The 23,297-nt window shown below is 36.3% G+C and overlaps 2 protein-coding genes across 4 annotated transcripts; both read right to left on the reverse strand.

The window, feature by feature from the left end:
• Nucleotides 1–1,775: 1,775 nt before the first annotated feature.
• On the reverse strand, nucleotides 1,776–13,028 carry LOC103929325 (protein REDUCED CHLOROPLAST COVERAGE 1). 3 transcript variants are annotated; one of them, XM_048566237.1, is made up of 25 exons: nucleotides 12,764–13,028; nucleotides 12,439–12,551; nucleotides 12,263–12,324; nucleotides 11,833–11,925; nucleotides 11,499–11,571; nucleotides 10,976–11,326; nucleotides 10,785–10,852; nucleotides 10,549–10,680; nucleotides 10,405–10,446; nucleotides 9,792–10,316; nucleotides 9,521–9,678; nucleotides 8,825–9,356; nucleotides 8,676–8,738; nucleotides 8,488–8,589; nucleotides 7,690–8,007; nucleotides 7,439–7,531; nucleotides 7,221–7,322; nucleotides 7,030–7,134; nucleotides 6,674–6,807; nucleotides 6,132–6,315; nucleotides 5,734–5,865; nucleotides 5,525–5,637; nucleotides 5,091–5,178; nucleotides 2,353–4,582; nucleotides 1,776–2,035 (listed from the first exon to the last, which is right to left on the reverse strand). In XM_048566237.1, exons 2-24 carry the CDS (start codon nucleotides 12,497–12,499, stop codon nucleotides 2,501–2,503), a joined length of 5,613 nt encoding a protein of 1,870 aa, XP_048422194.1. In that variant the 5' UTR covers nucleotides 12,500–12,551; nucleotides 12,764–13,028; the 3' UTR covers nucleotides 1,776–2,035; nucleotides 2,353–2,500. The 3 variants fall into 3 exon arrangements, with proteins under 3 accessions (XP_048422194.1, XP_048422193.1, XP_048422195.1); XM_048566236.1 differs by having other exon boundaries at nucleotides 12,439–12,556; XM_048566238.1 differs by having other exon boundaries at nucleotides 2,346–4,582; nucleotides 12,439–12,556.
• Nucleotides 13,029–19,662: 6,634 nt separating this feature from the next.
• On the reverse strand, nucleotides 19,663–22,619 carry LOC125469045. The gene is made up of 4 exons (XM_048565939.1): nucleotides 22,603–22,619; nucleotides 21,972–22,507; nucleotides 20,789–20,937; nucleotides 19,663–20,649 (listed from the first exon to the last, which is right to left on the reverse strand). The coding sequence occupies exons 1-4, from the start codon at nucleotides 22,617–22,619 to the stop codon at nucleotides 20,638–20,640; spliced, it is 714 nt and encodes a 237-aa protein (XP_048421896.1). The 3' UTR covers nucleotides 19,663–20,637.
• Nucleotides 22,620–23,297: the final 678 nt, after the last annotated feature.

Raw genomic sequence — 23,297 nt, forward strand, 5'->3', positions numbered from 1 at the left:
AACATCAATATGAGAAAGGCAATATTGGGCGTTTGCGACCTAAACTCTAAGCCATAACATAAGCGATTAATGTGATGTAATTATTGACTTATAAGTTTGAGGTCTTAGCTAAGGTGCAACCTACAGGAACTAGGTTTCGGAATTGGAAATATTACATTTCCTACTTTTGGTAAATTTTTATATTTATTTATGAAGGATTTTTTTTTTACTTTTTAAGTACTTTATTATAAGCATAAACTCGTCTTTAAGGAGTGAACTGAACATGAATTAAAATTTCAATGAGTGTTCATGTAATTTCTCAAACTTGAGGGAATTTTGTGTTAGCGTAATTAGATACCAGTTTTATTTTTTTACAAGTAAAAATATCTCTCATGTGAATTACATGAGAAAGAAGTCACTCAAACATCCAAAAAAAAAGTATGAAATGTGGCTATATAATGAAATGGCTTTGATATTTTGCAGCAAAAGTATTGATGTTTCCTATCATACCTTACAGTTTTATTGTATTTTGATTTAAGGTGTTGGAGTAAACTAATTTAATAGGATACAGCCGGATAGCTTTATTTTTCATAGATACTAGCCTCTTACCACACGCGCACACGTGTATCAATTGGCTCTTTTGATTATTATTTTTTTTAAAAAATTATAATAAAGTTAGTTATGGGAGAGGTTTTTTTTTGTAAATTTCTTATTTTATTTGAAAATTTAATGGGAGAGGGCAATTTTGGGATTTTGAATTTTTCACCATTTTAGGGCTCGTGGTACCAAGTTGATTGGAAGATAGCTTCGTGATTTAGTCCGTTAGCAAACTTAATCTAAAAGTGATTTTTTCGTTTATTGTCCCTTAAATGGAGGGTAAAAATATACTTTGACGTGTGCACCTTCTCCTTCTTGTCTATGTGTTTCACAATGTCACCATTGAACAACCAATTTACTCCGAGAAACCCAAAGACGTCTTTCTCCCAGCTCGCTCAATTTGTCTCCGACACTCCTCCTGCTCTCGTAAAAAATTAATATAGATTCCACACAAAAAAACATAAAAACAGACTTTCCACTCTCTACTGAAACACTTCAAACCCTACTCTAAAACCAAGTTTCCCACTCCTTTTCCTTATGAGAGAGAAAATGCTATGCAACCCTATGAACTTACAATTGTACTCTTCTCAGAGATCAAATCGTTACACCCAGAAAATGTCATCAAAATAATGGGCTATCTTCTCATTCAAGATATTGCTGAGAAGGATTTGATTCGCTTAGTGTATGGTCCGGAGACTAAAATCCAGTTGGTACTTTCGTCAAACAAATCGTCTGCATATTCGACTCCCACAGTGCTAAATCCCATAACCAATCATAGGCACTCTCAATGACGAAGCGGCACTCTCAATGACGAAGCAATGTCGGAAGTTCAAAGGTGGTGCCTAGAAATGCGCAAAGACAAGGAAGAAGAAGGTGCATATGTCAAAACAAAATCCCATATAGTATAAAATAAGCTTTTGATCAGCTCACTTTGAAGAGAGTTTAATGTACCCATATTTACACTCAGTTTGTTCATATTCAAAAATATTTAGATTTAAAATTTAATTAATTTTTAGTGTTTAAATCCGAATTATAAAAAACTTTGAACCGAAAAGATAACACAAACAATAACATCAATCTTTCCAGAGAAAAGATTTGTTGACTGAATTGAATCAAACAAGGCATGGTGAAAAAATTATATTGAAAAATAAAATAAAATATCTGAACCTACATTATTGTAAAAACAACAATATATCAAATGTTAATAAAGTTAATACTCATCTAAAATTAGATAAAGAAATGAAGAAAAAGAAATAATAATTAGGTCATATACAATTTATCCAAATTAAAAATCAAAATCCCATTTATTGTAACCAAAATAAGAACTGGTATCAGTTTTGAATGCTGTGGTCCGATAATCCAAAAATAACAAAATTTCTCATATGTGATGAACCAAAATTGTGACCCCATAAAAACCCTTCCCACACAAGTCGCAAAACATAAGCTTCCTACTGCAAACCTGCACATCCACAGTTTCACAAATGTATATACGTTAAGTGAGAAGACAAGCTTACCTTGCCTACAAAATACTAACAAGACAAGACGAAAAGGAAATACGAACAAATGGAACCGGTTATGAACTTTTAACCAAAAAATAGAACTGGAAGCACACTCGATAGACAATAAAGAGGCACTAAACCATGTTATATATACGGCATATCGTCTAGTTTAGTGTTTCCCAAGTTCTATTTTTATTAAAAGGTCGTATCTATATATGCATATTTCATGAAGAAAGAACTATAAATTGTTAGAAGAACGTATAGCCAGACCTCTAACCTGAATTCATTTTTTGAGGAACTTGTAAGCAGAAACTAACGTGCTTTGTTAACAAAAGAGCCACAAAAGATCAAGTGATTCTTGTCAAGAATCCAGCTTTTTTCTAGAAAATCCGGCTGCCCTGATCGGTAGCAAAAGCAAATTGGCGTTAAGTAGCAGTAGCTGTGCAATTTTCACTTGATGAACAGCTGGTAGCTTTGGTAGCATCATTCCCTCTGACTACTCTGTTACATATGACTTTGAAGGACTGTGAGCCATACGGTCGACTGAGCAAACTGATAGGCATTCGCAGAGTCTGCTTTCGGTTTCTCCTACCCCTCATCAAAATGCTGAAGGTTTTCTCTCCATCGTTTGTTCGTTCACCGCTACTTGCAGCATTTCCATTTGGGTTGTCAGTTGGTTCGCTCTGAGCATGTTCAACCCTGCAAAGGTTTGAAGGACCATTTTCCTTTACACTTTCAACTGCATTGCTCATTGCCTCTGACGTCAGAAGGTTCACTTCTTGCTTAGTTTCCTCCAAATTGTCAATGTTCGCTGGCAGAACTGGAGCAGAATCATCATTGTGAAATTTTGGCTCCACTGTCGGTTCAGAAATTGGCTCAGCAACAGGTGTAGGGGCAGAGAAATCCATTGGATGACAGCCAGGCCAAACTGGACTATGAACAAACTCGGGAACATGGGGGTTCACATTATGCCATGCAAAATGATTTGGATGAAACCCGCTGGTAGTAACGGGAAAGGCACCGGTTCGGATTACTTGGGGTTGACTGTAAGGAGGGTACATAAAAGGCAATGGTTGTATGATGTTTGGGGTCGCAGGAGGAGAATGGTATGGGTGGTGAGGGGAGGAGCACATTGGATTGACCGTGGGTAAGACAGTACCAGGCCCTGGATGAAGATTCATGTTTACTGGCCAAGGTGCAACAGTTGGGACATTACCCGCACCCGAAGGTATGGCAATGTTCAGGGAAACCGGAGCAGCACGTGCAGCAGATGGTGAGGGATTGAATGGAGCTGCTGAGGCAGACAGCTTCTTACTGGGCAGTCCCCGAGTATCAACTGAACTCACAGCATCGTCTACACCTTGCATGGTAGAGTTGGAGTCATGCAGTTCACAAGTACCAGATGGATCCGTCTCACAGATTCCCTTGGGAGAACCCAAAGATTTTGGCACTCCGTCTGTCAATAAGTTATCTTCTACCACTTCATCAATCTTAACACCGCTGGATCCGTGTCCATCCAAACTCTCAAATACCATCAGTGAAGACTTATCTTCCTTTGCATCGTTTGAAATAACTTCTCCCTTCTTCTCAGCAGCTCCGGTTTCCTCTGGTATGTGGTCTGTCGTAACCAATACAGAGTCCAACACAGAGTCCTTTTCTTCAAGTACATTTCCCAAGTCAGTTGTGTTTGGTTTGGAATCTCCTTTGACTTCAGTTGTTTCTTCTTCATGAACTCGGACACCATGTTCCTGATTATCAGGAATGTTGTACTGGGTTTGAAATTTCCCAATAGTACCTGGTGGAGCCAATGCTACTTCCTTGTAAGAAGGAGACTTCCCAAGACTGACTAAGGAATTTTTTACTGGGCCAATTCCATGTGGTGAAGCGTTTTGACTAGGTTCTGATGGAGAACTCAAACTTTTGCCACCGTTAGAGGGCTCTTCGATATCTACTTTGGTAGACGAAGGCATAGACTTGACTCTGTATGTTACACCTTTAACTATTCTCCGTCCAAACTTAGTACCTTGGGAGGGTTTTGCAGTGTGATTGTCTGCATAACTTCCGTGAGATGTTGGCCTTTTCTTTACAAGATAATAACTACTGTTTTGATTAATATTCTTCACTGAAGAATAGTCCACGTCACTTTCGACATACTTTTTCTGGTAATTATAGACCTTCCCAATAGTTGCCCGCCGCTGCTTTAGACGCCGCCCATATGAGCCAACTGATCTAGGTCTTTGAACTGATTGCCACCCATCATCACCACCTTCAATATATGTTTCAGAAGATATCTGATCAAAAACATTTGAATTTTGCTCTGCAACCTCTTCCACAACGTGCTGAGGTTCAACCAGAGGAGAGCTGTTCTCCTGGATAACATCTGTTCTATCACTTGGTTCAAGTACATTCGTCTCCTGACCCTCTTCGTCTGAACCCTCTTTTGTGGTTTCTTTTGAAGACTCATCAGAACTAGCTGAGCTGATAGTTTGGATGGATTTTTCCTTCAACTGCACAAAAAATTGAAATAGTTTGCTCATGTGCATGACAATGAGAATAGGGAGTGTAAAGAAAGTGTGTCCTCTAGCAGGGCATGGTATCTCTATCTGAACACTAGAAATGTTCCTTGAAATTTCACACAAAATGGTCAAAATGGGGTCGGGATAGTTCTTATTCGGTTCAAAGTTGAATTAATAATTTTTTTTCCCAGTAGGTGTGCTTCAGCTTGTTACCAATGATGAAGACCTTGCACTCAAGCAGGTTTTGTTGGGGTTTATCCATTTTAATAAACGCTTCTATCAGTTCCAAGAGTAACCAATTTTCCAACAACAACAATTTGGATATTTCTACTTACATTTGTTAAGATCCCAGATTTCTTATGAACCAAGGATGGGTTGAACCCATAACCACGACGAAAACTCTATTTTTCAAGAAGGGAAGAAATAACAGAAACTGAAAAAAGATAAAAGAAATGGCAAAAAAAACCACAAATGAAAATGTTCTGAACTCCAAACGTACCTTTGTTAAGTAGCTTTTCCTCTTTCCTGCCATCGCTCTCCCTTTGGCACCATGAGCTGGACTAATGTAGTCAAGCAAATCTGATACACTGTCAAGTTTAGAACAATATGGTATTAGAAAGGATTTAAGGCAAGAAGTCAGTAGCGGCAATGCATGTAAAGGATCCACTAATTCATCTTAGCCAGAGTAATTGTCTCCCGACCGGAAAATTCACAAGGAATAAATTCAATATCAAGGCAAGCTTCTCGAAGTGGCATGCAGGCATGGAAAAGGGTCACCTCTTACCATCAAATCCTCATTTTCACACTTCCAAATCAACAATTCAAATGCATAAGTAAATGAAAATTACAGCCGTGTGGTTAGGCATAAAAACAGGAGCAGAAAGTACATTATAACTTCAGCGATCCATATTAACGTTAACAATGCTATCAAACCTTAAGTGGCCTTTGCTGGCAATAGATGCATCAGGCTTTCGAGTCCCATTTCTTGCAGCTTCTTGCTGTTCGAAAGCCTTGGACTCAAAGTACTCAAGCCAAGCAGCAGCATCCTGCAGTGTTTGGTAAAACATTTTTGAATGGTTAATCCTTGAGGAGGTAAAAGAGTTTTAAGAGAAAGGATGGGCTAAACCAAGATGAGGGTATACTTGTGTCCGTAAGTCATCTGGGCCAAGCTTTGCTCGCAGAATTTGCAAAGTTGTCTGCTCATGCTGAACGCTTAAAGGGTAAGCTTCCATCAAAGAGAGAGCAATTGCAATAGCGTGGTAACTTGCTGCTGTCTGGAGAGATTTAACATTAAAATGGTTAAATTCTCAAATATACAAAATAAACAATTTACAATTTACTATATTAAATCAAATCTCAGCGGTACATCTGTGAAGGTGTTAAGACGTGAAGTTTCACTGGTTGTTTACTTGTTAAAAACTGAGTCCCCATTTTTGGCGCTAACTGTTTAATTACCGCTGCATCTGATCTTGAATATTGTGATAGCTTATAAGCTTTAGGACATAAATAAATTCAACAAATAAATGAACGAATACACAACCTGAATATGGTCCGGGCCAAGTAACCTTTGATTACACTTCAAAGCTTTGTGTAGATATCGAAGGGCAACATGTACATTTCCCAGGCCTTCCTCCATCATAGCCACATTGATGTATGTTGCAGCAGTGTTTGGATGAGATGGTCCACATGTGAGATGCAAAAGATACAGAGCACGCTTTACATACCTGAACAGCAGAAATTGTGAGCTTGTACTTGTGAGGAATTTAAAAAATAACGCGTATACTAATGAATGAACAGACTATGCAGCATGCAGCTATGACTCATTACTAATTTATCTCCCTGTTTTCTATGCCTTTAAATGGAAATACATCAACAATGAACAAGAAAAGGGACAGAGCAGGTTATCTGCCCCAATAACTAGCCCCATAGGTTGGATCTGTGAAACAAAAATGGCAAACAGCTTGCATCCACAAGATCGAGAGAGCAACCCATTCACAACATCACTTTGAAAATTATTCCCCTAAACACATAAACTGTGATGTTATATACATAGGGATCACTTTGAACAAGGAAAAAGCATACTTGAGAGCCAGCTCCGTATGTTGAAGTCTGTAATAGAACACAGCAAGATCCCCATAACTCTTCATGGTGTCTGGATGGTCAAGCCCTAATTCTCTCTCGTTGATATCCAGGGCCTTTTGCTGATAAATTGTAGCCTGTAATGGGAACACATCATTGGTCATCCACAACATAAAACCTTTACAAAATGAAAGACATACTTTCCATATTTTGCACACTTCTGCACATTCCGTTCCACCTTCAACAATAAAAATATGAAACCATATGTAGCCAATCCCCCAATTTAAAATCTGCTTGACCCAGAAAGTAACAGTTATATATGTCCCAGAAACACCAGAACAGAAGGGATAGGAACAGACCTGATTAAAGTCTCCAGTGTGATATAAAACTACAGCAAGGAGGCTGTAAGCTCCTGCTGTCATTCGATGGTATGGACCACAAACTGCTACCAGCTTTGCAAGAGCCTGCAAATTTGACAGTACAGCCAGTAACCAACTAGAATATTAATATAAAAAGGTGAAAAAAAACCTTCCAGCACCAGTCTGCGTACCTTAGTGCCAAATGCAACTGCATCTTCAAGTTTTCCCTTATCTAAAGCTGTTTTTGATGATTCTAGGAGTTGCCTACCATCTGCCGAAGAGCAAGCAGCTTGCTGAAAAAAGTAGAAGAAAAGGTTAAATTACTAAAGATGGACAATCACTCTTATCCCTTCTAAAAATCGAAAGAAAGGAAAACAGATGCTTCTAATGTTTTATGTCCAGTCGTCACCTTATGCACTGGGACTAGGCTGACAATATCTGAACTTTGGAACGGATTTGGAGAATCCATATCAAAATCCCTTGGAACCATCTCAATACCCACCTAAATTTGGGGGGTGGGGGATAGGGGGAAGAGAAAGCAAAATGTCAGTGTAAACTTAAAAATACAGTATAATAAAAGTTACAGTGTAAAATTACAAAGGCAGAAATCAAGAATGTGGGCCATCTCCAGAATCTAATATGCAGTGTCATGATATATACCTTGTGACATAATCCACGTAGAATCGCAAATCTCCTCACATCTTCATAGTTGAAGCTGTTAATATCCCATCCATATCTCTTTTGCAAGAATACCTCCAGCCATTTCCGCACAAGAGAATGAACATTGCAAGACTTATTTAATTCTTCATTATCCGAAACCCCCAGCATAAGATTTAATGCAGCAGCAATTGAAACAGCCATTTTCTCAGTGCTACCAACGGCAGCAATCACTGCCTGAAGTATGTGCTTAAAAGCTCGCACTATCATCTCATGAATGCAAAGAGACTGCACATGGGATAGCTTCTCCGAAAGCTTGACCTATAAAGAAATAAAAGTCATTTCGTTCAATATGATAACCTATTTAAGCAGCATTCCACGTATCATCTACATATAGCATTTCAAAATTTTCTTAAGAGTTTCAGTTTGGAGATGAGAGGCAATGCAAGTAAATATCTTCTATTAGTGAAATGCTTAAAGAAGATTAGAGCTTTGATGCCTTATAAATAACGTGACTCGTTAACACTGTCTAACAGTCACCAGTGCATAATAAAGGGAGGGCTAGCTCGAGATATTCTGAAAATTGCCATGATCTTTGTTCTTTTTTGTTTCTTCTATTACATCAAAGCCATGTAAACAAACTACCCCCACAAATCTGACTACAGAGTATAGTTAATGAAGTTCAGAAGGGACATAAACACCAAGCAAAACTGAGGACACAAAAGAAATTGATTCTTAGGTAGATGAATAATATGAGACATGTATTAAAATATGAAAACCCTAAGTTAGAAGCACACTTACAACATGTCCCAGAGAGCGCATCCGAAGACCTCTAGTATGCATGAAATCAGTCAAGGTCCGACCATCAACTGGTGAAAGTTCCAAGGAACCAAAATCTGCTACCTGCATTATATGAATATTTTATAGAAACAAGAATCATCAAACATTACTTCCATGCAAAAAGATAACAAGCTTTAAAAAATCTTTACCAGTTTGGGAAGAGCAACTTCAGAGTAATACTTCTGAGACAAGTCGATCAGTTCTTGCAGAGACTGTCAAGCACACAATACATTAGTACACAACGTGTAGTACAAATAAGTAAATTCTAAAGCCTCTAGTGAAACCTATAATGTATTACCTTGCAGTGAAGTCCAGTTTCTGAATCTTTTAGTCGAGCAAAGGCAGCATCAGACAACATCTTTGTCAACACAAGCTCATTTTCTTTGGCATTAGTCTCAAGCTTTGATTCCACAGAAGGGGATATACTATTTTCAACTTCCGCAACAACACCATCTGCATGAGACTTTGAGCTTTCAGATTGCAGCTTGGTATTGCCTCCATCTGATTTTTTCTTGCTGTTCTTAAGGGATTTAAGAGGTGTCCCAAGTCCCTCAACCTTCAACTCATTTTTAGCCTTCTCATTTGACGATTTCTTATCTTTGTCTGCATTTTTTTGGTCTTGCAAGTGTTGTATCCAGCAAGCTCCAAGTTCCCATCTCACAAAATTATCAGAATCTAGCTCCTCTTTCTCAAGCTTAGCAAGACTCTCTTCTAACACCCCCTCAACAAAAACACACGAGGCTGAAAGATCTTCGTGTTCCAGAGTTTGCATAAGTGATGCCGGTTTATTCTGCTCTGAAGGTATTGTCTTGTGAAGTAGTAATCTTAAACTGCAAAAAAACAAAATACTAGTTAGGCTCTTATACTGAAAACTCCTTGACAAAAGGTTGGTAGCTTTACATAATACTGACACATTATTGGGCTCTTATACTGAAAACTCCATGACAAAAGTTTGGTAGCTTTACATAATACTCACTGACACATTATTGCGTACCTGTTGATATTAAGGGCATTGGCACCACCTTCGGGTTGATCAACAAATTCAATGCTCTGAGATGGAGAACCAACTTTCTTATTTTCTTTCCCCTCAACCTTGACAACTGCAATGTAACCACAATACCTGACATTGACAACACCTAGAGTGTTGACATCCTGCACACAATATTTAGCAAGAATGACCTCAACCGCACCAAAGTTAGAAAATAAATCGCATACGGTAGAGACAAAGATTATTGATCAACAACACTATTTCAGAAACAACTTACGTGGGCAGCAGTATTTTCATCTGCAGTGATCCCTTTCAGAAGGTTTCGTTGCGCTAGATTCGCTTTATCCACTCCAGTTGCTTGAATTCCATCAATTTTAGTATCTACCTTACAGCTTGCATTAGAAACATCTTTCATAACTGTGACATTCAAGTCCCCTACACTCTCGGAGTAAAGAATCTCACTGTTTGGAACTGAACAAGTCAATTCCGGTTTTCCCATTACATGCTGCACAGCCTTAATGGCTCTAAAAATGGAAACATCGACGAATAGGCTGTGAAGAAGGAATGCTTTCCTATCACGAATCTGCCTCTCCTCGGCTGTCTTGCAAGGCATGGATGCAATATGCCAAAACTCATTAGCCCAAGGGATCAGTTCAAATTTCCCATCTCTTCCTAGCCCACCACCATTTCCACCCCAAGTTTCATCCTCCACGGGGAGAGCAGGGAAAACTGATGGTGACTGCGCTGAAACAGGTGGTACGAGCCACGTGTTTGCTCTAAACCCATAAGGAAGATTCCCAAACTGCAAAATATCAAAGAAAATCAATTACAAAATACAGAAAGGATAACACAAAGACTCATACAAGAAAGCATAATGAGTGATCCCATACCTTATTCCGTTCCGAAAATGCTTTCAAGAGCTCATCATAAGCCTGAAATATGAGAAATTAAATATACACATATTCAATACACAAATGAAAAGTTAGAAATAGAATAAATGCAAATCACTACAGAAACTCAAAAGCTTTACTAACATTGTCGAAGGCTCTACTAAGCTGCCGTAGCAAATCGACGAGGTTGTGACACAGAACCCGCTGCTTCCCTACGCTATAAAACCCCTTTCGGCAAGCTTCAACAAGAACCACCTTCCCATTGCAAAGCTTCACCTGAAAAATTGCCAATATACACAATGTATTTCGATGATCAGACCCAAAAATCGATAAATAAATTGTCTTTGGGTGCCTGTGGATTGTGCAGACGAAGGTCTTACCTCTAGAGAAAAAATGTGATCATCCGCCGCTATCTCATCGACTTGCCGTTTCGCCGCCCTTCGAATAACTGCAAAATTCATAAGCATTTACACTCAATTTTTCAAAAATTCAAAATTCTGCTTCCAAATACACAGATAAATACGTACATACGTATACACGTAGAGAGAGAGGGAGGGAGGAGAGAAAGTACATTGCAAAGGGGGAGTGAGGTGGGAGAGAGAGAAGAAGTCGTAGAAAGAACCAAGCTTGAGGCAGGAGTGGCTCATCTCGGTCTCCGAGTCCCCCGCCACGTCTCGCTTATCGGTTCCGGTAGAAACTTGAGACTTGGAGGCGTTGACGGCGGCGGCGGTCGTGGCGTTGGATTTCTTGGAGCTCTTATCCTGCGCAACCGGCGCATTTTTACCGGAGCCAGTTGAAGAAGCATCGAGCTTCGAGCTTTGGTCCTTCGCCGGCAAAGACGACGCTCCGAAGCTCGTCGTGCAGGCAACGATGTCGAGCAAGCGTCTAACGTGCGCCGTGGCGCGCTGTTCATTGTAGTCCTCTGAGAAAAACAGAGCATAGAGAGTGAGAAATTTGACTGAGGAAGAAGAAGCATAATACGACGACGTTCGGACACTCTGGCCCAATGGGCCCTCAATGGTCCAATTCCTACGGGCCATAAAGATCATAAAGAGTGGAGATAAAACGACGTCGGAATACGTTTTGACTATTACCTTCCACCAACGTCAGAACGCATGGCTTCAGTGCGGAGACGTCCACCGTGTCCTTCAATCGTTGCCCTCTTACCTGCCATGAACGACAACAACATTATGGTCGTTTATTCTCCTTTTTTCTTTTTTGGTCACAATGGTCGTTTATTCTCCTTTAGCAACGACCGTAATGCCTTTTGATTTGGTCTTGTACCAATACAAAATGCTAACAAAATGCAAAGGGATTGAATTCCTTCAACTAAATCCCATTTTTTATACTTACCCAAAAGGGAAAATCGAAACTTTGAAATAATAATGATAAAAAGAAAGAAGAAATAATGTGGGTAATGGAAATTACCTCATGAGATAGTGAAAAGTTCGTAATGTTACAAGTTTCTGTATTCACTGATAACAGTTGATGAACATCGATAATCCTATCTGTCGATATTCCCTGCTCAAAACTATCTTGTTATTTTACATATATAAAATCCTGATGCATAAATCGATCTTTATAAAGAATATGTAATCGGTAAATATAGTAGATTCAACTAGATACAAAATAATATAACTTTTGTCATTACATTCTAGCCCTAAAAAACTAACTTAAATCATGGGAAAGTAGGTGAAAGTGTTTAGGAGTTCGTACATATTCAAATCCAACCAATGAACAAGTTTAAGAACGAAACATATGCTCTTAACCAATGTCTTCCAAAGAGTACAAGTAACATGACAGACAGAAACACTTAGGAATTTAGCTTTTTTAAATTAAAAAATTATAATCCAACAACCTTCAAAACGATACTGCTTTCATCAGGAAGGTTCACAGTGATGTCCATAACAACAGGAAGAACTGCAGAGCAAAAAAAAACAACGACAAATGATTAAGTAGTTAACTTAATCGGTGCTTAACTTAAGTAATCCAAATTAGCAATTTGAATAAGAAATATAAGATAATGATAAATACCCTTCTCTTCTTTCTTCTTCTTGTCTCCTTTTCCCTTTCCACGGCTGTTTCTGGGCGCCATTTTTGCAGCTTGTTCTTGAATGAATGAGCTTAAACTTGAACTTGCTTAATTACTATCCTAAACATATATATGAATTCATTAAACCAGTGTTAATAAGATTGGAAAAATCTAGGATAAGGTTTAAAGCATAAGGCAATACTAACCACAAATTAGCAATCCACTAATCCATAAACTCATAAAGTTAGCACAAAAACATATAGCCAAATTGAAGATTAAGTGAAAAACATATAATTAAAGAAAACACTGAAAACTTTGAACATTTACCGAGTATTTGAAAGAAAGTGGAAGAGTTTGTTTTTCTAAGTGTTGAAAACAAGGAGCTTGTTTCACCAATTAATAGCCATGCCTGTAGAAAAGCATATTTAAGATAATAATTATGCAGAAGAAGAAGAAGAAGATATGGAGGAAAGCTTGCTCTTTCTTTCTCTTTCTATATCAATTTCTCTCTCTAAATTTGGAGCTCGAGAGTTTTGGATAACGAGGAGAGAAAGAAGAACACAGTGGAAGATAAATGAAGGAGGAAAAAAAAGGTGGAGAAGGATAAATAAAAGATATGGAGAGAGATGGTGTGATAAGGAAGGAAGGGCGGAGATTTAACAGTCAGAAGAATTTCCTTGGCATTTTATGCCAGTTTTCTGGCTTATACAGAAACAATTATCAATTTGTATCCATTTGTTTCGTGGGATAAGTATTTTCATTTTCTATGTTTCTTTTTTAACAAAGCGATATTTTAATTAATTTAAACAATGAAATGTAGAGAATTTGAACTTGAATGCAAAAAGGGTACATTGTCTGACTAACTTGATTACAAGCGGTCTATAATTGCTTTGTCTTTCATTTTACATGATGATGTTCGATTCGAAAATGTAGAAATTTGGATAAACACATATAACATAAGTCAATTATATTCCATAATAATTAGGTATAAACTCGTCAAGTAGGTTTGCATTTTGGTTTTCTTTTTAATTCAACTAGCTAATTTTAATAACTTAAATTTATTGAGGTGTAAATTATTATTTTTATTATTATTAATATTATTATAACAAGTATATATCTAATGGGGAAAGGGTTGGCAACTATTTGGATGTTTATGCTGCAATTAATAATTTAGGGCAAAAGTTGGGGCCCAGCGCATTGATGGGTCCACTCAGAGTTGGTGCCATGTAAGTAAATCACAAAATTATTGAGCCAGTTTACTTTACCATGAAATCGGAATGGTTTTCTTGGTAAAATGATCGTAATAAATCAGTAAAAGTTCAGATTTGAGGAGGTAAATAATAACAATCTGTCTCCCATGGAGTTGTAGTTCCAGTGGGCAACAGTATTTTTCTTAACAGTTCATATCTTGTGTTTGATTTCCCCTCTTGATGTTTCTCATGTTCGGTTTCTTCTCTTTTGTTATTACTAGTATTATAAAATTGTAAGTGGAAATGCCGTCTGAAAGCCGTTTCATTTTGAATTCATAGATTTCACTTTTTTACTGATAATAAAGAGTAAATATGATGGGAGAAAAAAAATGTATGAGCAATGGTGGGAAGAAAATGGAAAAAAAAAATACATTAAAATAGTATTAAAAGCGAAAATACATTTTCATTCCATTCTATTTATAACAACAAGAAAAAGTTCTTTGTAAAATGGTACTTTAAAACCAACCCTAAGAATGTTTGAGGGAAGAATCACTCCGGGATGGCTCAGTAGTTGGAGACGAATTACCAACCCATATTCCACATAGCACATCTTGAGTTCGATTCCTGATGCTAGTGAATCACAAGATGGTGGGCAGAAGAGGATGAAATGCCTCCGTGAGTCTTCTGGATCCTGAAAAAGTGGATCGCCGTGACGAATCTGCTAACTGATCCAATTTTTTTTTTTAATGAATGTTTTAGGGGTGGAGCCAAAAAAGTAATGAAATGATATAAAAAAAATTAAAAAAAAAATATTAATCATGTATACGTCTCTAGGTTAAAGAAAAAGTACCAAAATAGTTCACATACAAGACAACCAGACATATATGAATGAACGTCTCGAGTAAGCCACCACTCCAGTCCTTGAGAATCATGTTTTGGTTTGTAACTTGGACTAGACCTTTGAATTGTTTGGATCCTCATGTTTGAAATTTGATTTTCTTTGGGTATTACAGTTGCACCGTCATATAATGTTGTTGATTGATATGGTATATAAAATTATTGAGAATCATGTTTTGGTTTGTAAGAGCGTTTCAATGAGGGACTCTATATGGAACTAGAAAAGTGGTGGATATAACTCAATTTAGAGCTCCAAGAAATCTTTAAGGCTCTAAAAGAAAATTTCTCCCAATAAAGGGCTTTATATCTTTGAGGCTCTATATGGAGCTAATATATTTTATTTTGTTGTAATTTGATTGCACAGTAAATTTATTTTTGTCTTAATTTTTCTTAACTTGATTTTTGGAGCGCTATCTTAAATTTTAATTTATGAATTTTTTAACCTAAAAAAATTCAAATTCTGACAAAGTTAGATTTCAACATTTATGCACTGTTGTAGGCTTTCTTATCTCAATCTCATTCGTTTGTTTATTTCTATGAAATCAAACAGGATAAGATTTCATTTCATAACAACCAATGGATGTTGTTTCTCTGATTGACAAGTTCTCCGAAATCAAACAAGATTTTCATTTCATAACAACCATTGGATAGGCTTATAATCTAGAAAATTAAAACACAAAGCACAACATTTTTTTCTAATCAATCACACAAAAAATAGTCGTTGTTTGTATATGTTTTCTTAATCAAACAAACGGTTGAAAATAAATCCTTAAAATCCTAAACAGTTGAAAAATAAACTCTTAAAATCAAGTTTTGGAATTAAAAATGGAGCTCACCCATTTCTACAATATATAAAATAAAAATAAATAAATAAAAGATTGGGCCCTCAATTTGGCGTGGATCCCCCACTTTTTGAGACTAGATGTAGTCTAACTCTTTGTTACTCAAGGATTGAAGTTACTAGCCCATGTAACAAATGTAGCTCCATTTTTCAGCCCATTGGGGATGAAATTTTTCATTGAAGCAACAAATGTGGTAGCCTCAAGGAAGATAAAGCTCTCATTGGAGATGCTCCAACTCGGACTAGACCTTCGAATTGTTTGAATCCTCAAATTCGAAATTTTATTTTCTTTTAGTGTTACAGTTGCGCCATCACAGTGTTGTTAATTGACATGGTATATAAAATTATTGAGCAACGAGGTCAATATTGTATGGAACTAGGCTATAATATATTTTTTTTAATGAACAATATATCTATACTAAAGGGGGTGGGAAAGTGAGTTAAGCCTCACAATGGGCTAGCAATAATGTGGTTTAAATTTGCCTTTGGCGAGAATCAAACTTGAGACCTCCGACTTACCACTTACCAGTGAAAATGAATACCACTGTATCATAATACTAAATGGTTATAATATAATAATTCAACACACACATCATAATATCATTACGTATAATGTGATAACTACACTAAAAAAAATTTACAATTGAGCGCCCGTATTGAATTAAATTAAGTCCGTTCAATTGTATTGTGTTGGTAAAAGATTTGGGTTTGTATTGATGGTTGTTAATAAATAATTAATTGGGGGGAGTTGAGTTGAGTTGATTTCAGATGGCCGGAAATACTAATGAAATCTCATTGGGAATGTGAAAGTGGGTTAAGCCTCATAATATGCTAGCAATAATATGGTTTAAATTCACCTTCAGCGAGAATCAAACCTAAAATCTCTCACTTACAAGTCATGCGCATTTTAAGGTATCATAGAACCTTGATATTTCTATGTAGGTTACTATATTTTTTGAATTAAAAATTAAAATTTGTGTTTATATTAAAGAGATTTAAATAAATAATTTGTGAGATTAAAAATATTAAAATTTAAATTATTACTCTTCAATATATTTTGTGTGTGTGTGTGTGTGTGTGTATCCAAAACATTATTCAAAGCAACACAAAAGGAAAGAAAAAAAAAAAAAAAAAAAAAAAGAAGAAGAAGATATTAGACTTAATAACATTAGTAAATTTCTCCGATTAAACTTGACATGAATACATTCTCAAATCAACGAAAAAAAATGTGCCTATATTTAGCCATTTTAATTGAAGATGACCGAATTCTCTTCGTTGTTTGAATGGTTCATAATTTTCCAGCATTATTTTTTGTTACCAAAAAAATTGTAAACGAACCATGTGGTGTACTTTCCTTATACCTACTAATCATTTTCCACAAGATTTAGACCTCTTTTTTTTAACAAAGATTAGTATAGTATTTCTTTCCTTGACAAGAAAATTTGTTCAGTCTATATATACTTATAATTGATTTTAGAGAACCTCTACGGTACGAGGAAATTTTTTTTATTAATAATCATTAAGCAAGATACAGTAAAAAGATGCATAGTCAAATCCATTTAATTAGCAAAAATTCTCAACGAGCTAGGGTGCTTGAATAAAATCATGTTTACCTTAGCTTGCTCAAAACAATCCGAAGTAGACAAAGTGAAATATGCAAGTCTATACTATAATTATTCAACAGAAAGAGTAATAGTGATTTTCGCATGCTTCTTCTACTTTTTTTGTTTGTTTTTGTTTTTGTTCTCTTTTAATTTACTTCTTCCAACGAACATAAATTAAAAATCACTCACTCAGACGGTTTAGTCGACGATGACGTGGCTATTGTACCATAAATGGCATAAGCCTAGCATTTTTCAGTACAACTTACTTCTCAAGATATTTTTTTTCAAATGATAATTTAATAACAAATTAATATAATGAAGAATATAAAACTATTTTCATCTCAAGCATTTTTGTTGCTTGCTCTTCTCCCACGACATTGATTCTCTCTTTTCTTTTTTTTCTTCTTTTTTATTTATTTAAACAAATAATATTATCTACACTAATAAGAGGAATAGACTTAACCTTACATTGCTTAATAATAATGTGGTTCAAATTACACATGCATATCATAAAATGCGATATATATATAACCTTGAAGACCAAACCCAACTTTGGGCTAAATGCTATTTTTAGTTTTTATTCCACCCCAAAACCCAACCCAATTCATGCTAAATATGTGGGCTAAAAGCTAAAAGCCAAATTTCCCCAGGATTTAGCTCAGAAAATGGTGTGAGCACCACCAGCGGGACCTCACCCGCATGGGCATGTCTCCTAAGATTTATTGAATTCAACGCTAAGATCGAATATAATCAAATCTAAAAGTAAAAAAAAAAAAAAAATTTAACGGCCCAAATTTAAATCCAATGGCTAAAATAATTTAAAAAAATTATTTAACTCAAAATTCACCCAAATTGAGTGATTTTTCAATATTTATCGGAATTTAAATATTTTAAGTTAAAATGTTCATAAAATAAAATTAGGATAGTGTACATAATTTTTTTTTAAATTACTATAAAAGAAAAAATTAGCCTAAATTTATTCTTTAATAATCTCAGGCTAACAAATTTAGGTCAGAAGGGTTGGAGCAGAAAAACTGTTTCTGGGCTAAAAAATTTAGGTTTTAGCCCAAGGGTTGGAGATGGTCTAAGGAAAGGAATTTTCATTTAAAAAAAATAAAATTAGGGATTAGTGGTGGGGCGCACATCACATCGAATTTCAACGATTCAAACTGTTTATTTTTTCAAGTTGCACCTCACATATCATCCTTGCAAAATATTAGCCAAATCAAAAATATTTGAGACATCAACTTGAGTTCAATAAAATTGACGAATACTTTGTTCTAAAAAGCGTTAAATCACCGTAACAATTAAATATGCAAATAGTTTCGGATTGAAACAAATTTTTGCAAGGATGATCTATGAATTAAGGCTTATAAAATAGACGGTTCAGATCGTTGAAGTTCAATGTGATATGGGCCATACAACTAATTTCCATTTCCTTCTATTAAATGGCCGATATATATATATATATATGGAATCTCCTTGTATGTTTTTTATTTATTTAATTTTGGAAATTATTGAAACCCAGTGGAAAAGATGATGCAGTTTGCAACACTAAAACCCAAATTATATGGTTAGGTCAACTAGTGGGCACTTAAACAATTTGAGTGGGGCGGTCATTTGATTTGTTTTCTGTACTTTATTGAAAAATTAGAAAAAAGAACACGTCTTAAGTTAAATTATAACTTCTTTACGAGAATATTTTGTCAACCATTTCTTTATTACTTAGTGTTTCACACGCCAAAATAAGCTACATCATTGGACGGTAGTATCCGAAAATGAGATTGATAAAAAATGTGGTGTCACGGATTCAGTCATATGTAAAATTTTTATTTTTCGAATGCCAAACAAATAAATTTTTTTTGATATTAACACGATCTTGAAACCCATTCATATTATAACATGTGCTTTATTTAAATTGTCATGATAGGAATTATATGAGATTACTGTTGGAAGGTCTAAAAATGTTTTCTGTCTACGTTTGGTATAAAAACTTAGAATTTAGAAATTCAAGTGCTTCCTGAAAAAAATGGTTATGAAGATAAGTGTTTTTATAGAAGTAACCAAACATGCCATTACTTGTAACATTAATTTTAAATTGGCATACAAGTTTTGCCCATGTATAATCATTTTGTGTACAATCTCACTTGACTAATTGGAGTAAACTCTAATTTCACTCCAAACAAACTCGAAAAAAACTTGGTTGCAAGTGCCTAATCTTACCCAAAATATCATGTTCTAAAACTTGAGCTTGCATCTTCCAACTATTAAGTGAAATTGAGTACGATAAGATTATAATGCCCCTACACGTGAAGCATGGACCCAGTTAGACAAGTTGAAGAAAATTGAACAATAGATAGACCAAATTGGTATTAGAAGTAAACCACAATGATAAACGTGACGAAATTGAAGCCTTTATAAGCAACTTTTTATGACTTTTGACCTTAAATTATACTCTCTATTTATCGTTCATTTATATTTTAACGTATGATTTATTTTCAAGCAAACTACAAAGTCATGAAAGCAAAAGAGGTGGGAGTGATGATTCATGATCCTGATTGGAACCATATACTCATTCTTCGGTGAACTTTTTGTGAATGTATATCCCTCGTCTGTGGTCGGCGCCACTTTTCCATTTTAGAAGCTCTATTAATTCAACACTCATATTTATTTAAGGTGGAAAAGTTTTTTTTTTTTTTTTTTTCCTGAATTTTTTAATATTTTTTAATTATTAAAAATATATACGTGAAAATAAACAATCAACTAATTAAATTAATTTAATCAGTTTCATTCAAATGAATGCATAGGTTAAAATCGGCATGATAAACACGGCCCAAATAAGAACAGTAACTGTTTTATTTTTATTTTTATTACATCGATAATATTTTTACACAACGAGAAGAGAAAGTGCGGCTAAGTCATATAATAAACAACCTAATTTGTTATTAAATACGTTATACATTAGATTTGAGCCTAAGACCTAGAAATTCACCATCCACTAGATTTGAGCTTAAGACCTCTCATTTCTAGGTGAAGAGAAATACTACCAGACCAAGAACGATAACTGTTATTGACACTCTAAAAATATAATTGTGCGCTTTAAACTTACTAGATGTAAAAGAAGTACCAATAATAATTCTCATAGGTAACCCTTTCTTTTTTCAAATCACTTGCTCAAAACCTACGCATTTGAAACTCTAAACGATAGATATACTTCATTTGGAGTCCAACTTCAATGCAATGTAGCACTCAGTGACTCGTGTTTTAGCCATAGATTTAATTTCTAAAAATGTTAGATCTTCTATTTTCAATCTCATCCATTTATTTTCCGTATGAGAGAGAGCTTGTGTGTCGCGTCCGCTGATACATCGTCATCTTTAGAAAAGAACAAGCAAATGCAGTGTCATTATCTTGAATATTTCAGATATCAAAACAACACTGGCCTCTTTTTTTTATTAAATAAGCGCTACATATCACTCTAGGTACAACGTTTGCAGCCCATGAAAACTGACATTTCTTTACTATTTTACACAATTCAGAGCATGCCAAAGGATGCTGCCAGAGCTGAGATTGCTCAAATTTCATTTCACACTATTGTGTTCTTTTCTTTTCCAGAACTTGAATACCTGAGTCATAAACTGATTCAGACGATGTACGGGTTGATCCCGGCTAGACCGCCTCCTAAACAAGGCACAACACGCAATACTTTGCACAGAGTTAACTCGAAAAATAAGGTCAAACACTCAAATGAACAAGTAATCACATCAACCTTTAGAACACGATGCGAAGGCCATGTTGAACCAAACAGTAATGTCTATACCTTCATGTGACGTGTTTGTGCACAATTGATGCGGGAATCAAATCTGAATGTAGCAAATGGCTTCAAGGTGAAAAAAAAGGCGATAAACTGTGGAGGAGGAGACAAATAGAATCTTGGTAGCTCTAGAAACAGACACTCCAGCAGAGACTCTTCAACAATCAAAATGGAAGACAAGGAAAAGAACGTGATTAAATGGACTCTTGCTACCAGAAGAGAACGCGCAGCTACGCATATGAAAAATAAATAGCTAAACACATCAACAAGGGGATACCCTAATTGACCAAGATGAAAACAAGATAATCATCAACTCGAGGCAAAATTTAATACCAAACATCATAAAACCTCTCATAGAAAGGAAATGCTGGCATCCAAACGACCAAAACCGCACAAACTTGGCAACCCATCACATAAAAACCATGCACCATTCACTTACAATAAGATAATACGCACAAAAGATTTGTTTTAAATGCACAATATCAACACTGCCATCGGAAACACTAGAGTTAACTGCAATCTGAAAACAAGAAAACACAACCTACAGATTCAATCATACAACCAACAAGTTAAAGCTCATACAATCAAATCAAACATACACTGGCTCGACCCCATACCGCCAAATTTCAAAGAAAAAAATTGGGTTCTAAAGCATTTTCCATAACTCATAAATCCCAAACCTTTTCCCCAATTTTTCAACCACAACAAAGAATCAAAACTTCAAATCTAGACCGATACAAATAACAGCAAATCCGCCACAATCATATCACATTCGCATAGATGGATCAGCAGAAAGATCTTTGATCAATGCAGGAACTTCGTGACGGCAGATAGCAACTAGCGTACTAGCAACTATTAAAATGTTGGGAGCAGTCTAGGCTGGCATTCAATATTAGAATGTAACCCCACGCCTTTTCATACGACCCATCCACTGAGGCTGATACCAGATCAAACCCCAGTTTTCAAGTTCAATTTCGAAGAGGTTGCGAAAGTCACAGTGCAAAATCTTTAGCAAGGACTTGGGGCCCTCTTCGGATTTTTTTTTTCGCAGCGTTTTCTGCCGTCACAAAATTCCTGCTCAAACCTTTTACTATTTCACCATCATATCCATCTCAATTTTGACAATTTTGCATCTTTTCCGTGATTTTCTCGACATCCAAACAGAAAGTTAAGGGGGTAAACTGAATACCTGTGTAATGTCGAAGAGCTTGAGAGGGAAACTGAAATTTTGCTTCTGAGAATCGTTGAGAGCCAATGGAAACTGGTAGAAGCCTTCTGACAGAGAGATATAAACAGAGAGTGTGTTGTGGGTGGGAGAAGACTGCAGAGGGCGGCGGAGGAGCAGAGCAAAGGGCGAAGAAGAAGAACGGAAGAATTACGGAGAAGCCAGCGACGAATCGAGCGAAGGCGGACTGAAATCCGAAAACTGCGAGCGGCGAGCGGTTTCTGAACGTTAGTTGGAGGAAGTCGCGAATAAGAAAGGGTTTAGGGCGAAGGCCGCGACGGCGAGTGGCATTGTGGCAGGCTGCAGCAGTGAAGACTGAAGAGAGAGAAAGTGGTTTGGACTCTGGAGTTCTGGATGAGCAAAGGAGGCGAGTGGTTTGGAGTTCTGAAGGAATTCTCAAATTAGGGCGGGTTACATTAGGGTTACCATACGACGTCGTACTCGAACACGCTGTTTGTTGCACAACGGTTGTTTTCAATAATTCGGTTTGGTTTTTGAACCTCTGAAACTTAAAACAGAATCAACAATTTTTTGAAACTTAAAACAGAATCAACAATTTTTTTTTTAATTTAAAAAAAAAGGAACAACTACTGACAAGTCATGGTTATCCATAATTTTCGAGAGTCAGAAAGACTCGCTATCACAGAGGCATTTCAGCCTCTCATGGGCAAAATCAACATGTTTCGGTTCGGTTCAAATTTTTTTTTTTCAGTTTGGATTTTTTGGTTTTGCTTTTTCGGTCGGTTTTCGAACGGGCCGCTTGCCCCTCATTGATTGCCCTCACCTTAGAGGTGAGCAAAGTTGCACCCTGAGCTAGTAGCCAGAGAGAGAGAGGTAGAGATTTTCCGAAGAGTTTTTGGGGGGAAGATATTGTTATAGGTATAGGGTGGCAACGTTTTTGAAACATGTCGTTTGGTCAATTCTCTTGCATAGGTCTGACCCTAAAGCCCAACCTAGTCAGGCCATCTCCAACCAATCTGGCCAGAGGGTCAAAAATAACTTGAAATGACACGAAAACCGTCTCTAACCGAAGGCTAGCGTAAAGAGCTCGTGGGCCCCATCGGGCCAAAAAAGGAGAAAAGGGCTAACTGGCTTGCCCAACCCAGCCAACTAGCCCCGGGAGCCGAATTTTGAATGCAACGGCTACTAGCTGATGTTAGCTAGCCGTTATATTTGAATTTTTATTTTTTTTTTACAATTTTTTTTTAACTTTAAAATTCTATTTTTTTTCCTATAACTTCCTAAACCATTAAACAACATTACGTAACATGAAACAACATTCAACAATAT

The sequence above is a fragment of a genome, unplaced genomic scaffold (assembly GCF_019419815.1).
Source record: "Pyrus x bretschneideri cultivar Hongxiangsu unplaced genomic scaffold, Pyrus_bretschneideri_v1 Contig40, whole genome shotgun sequence".
Taxonomy (NCBI): Eukaryota; Viridiplantae; Streptophyta; class Magnoliopsida; order Rosales; family Rosaceae; genus Pyrus; species Pyrus x bretschneideri.

Coding starts and splice junctions, on each gene's coding strand:
- LOC103929325 (XM_048566237.1), bottom strand. CDS start 12,499: ATGGCGCCCAGAAACAGCCGTGGAAAGGGAAAAGGAGACAAGAAGAAG. Junction 7,532..7,689: donor TACGTGGATTATGTCACAAG/GTATATATCATG, acceptor CCCCAAATTTAG/GTGGGTATTGAGATGGTTCC. Junction 4,583..5,090: donor GGAAAAGCTACTTAACAAAG/GTACGTTTGGAG, acceptor TTTTTTGTGCAG/TTGAAGGAAAAATCCATCCA.
- LOC125469045 (XM_048565939.1), bottom strand. Junction 20,938..21,971: donor AGCTCTTCGACATTACACAG/GTATTCAGTTTA, acceptor TGATTGTTGAAG/AGTCTCTGCTGGAGTGTCTG.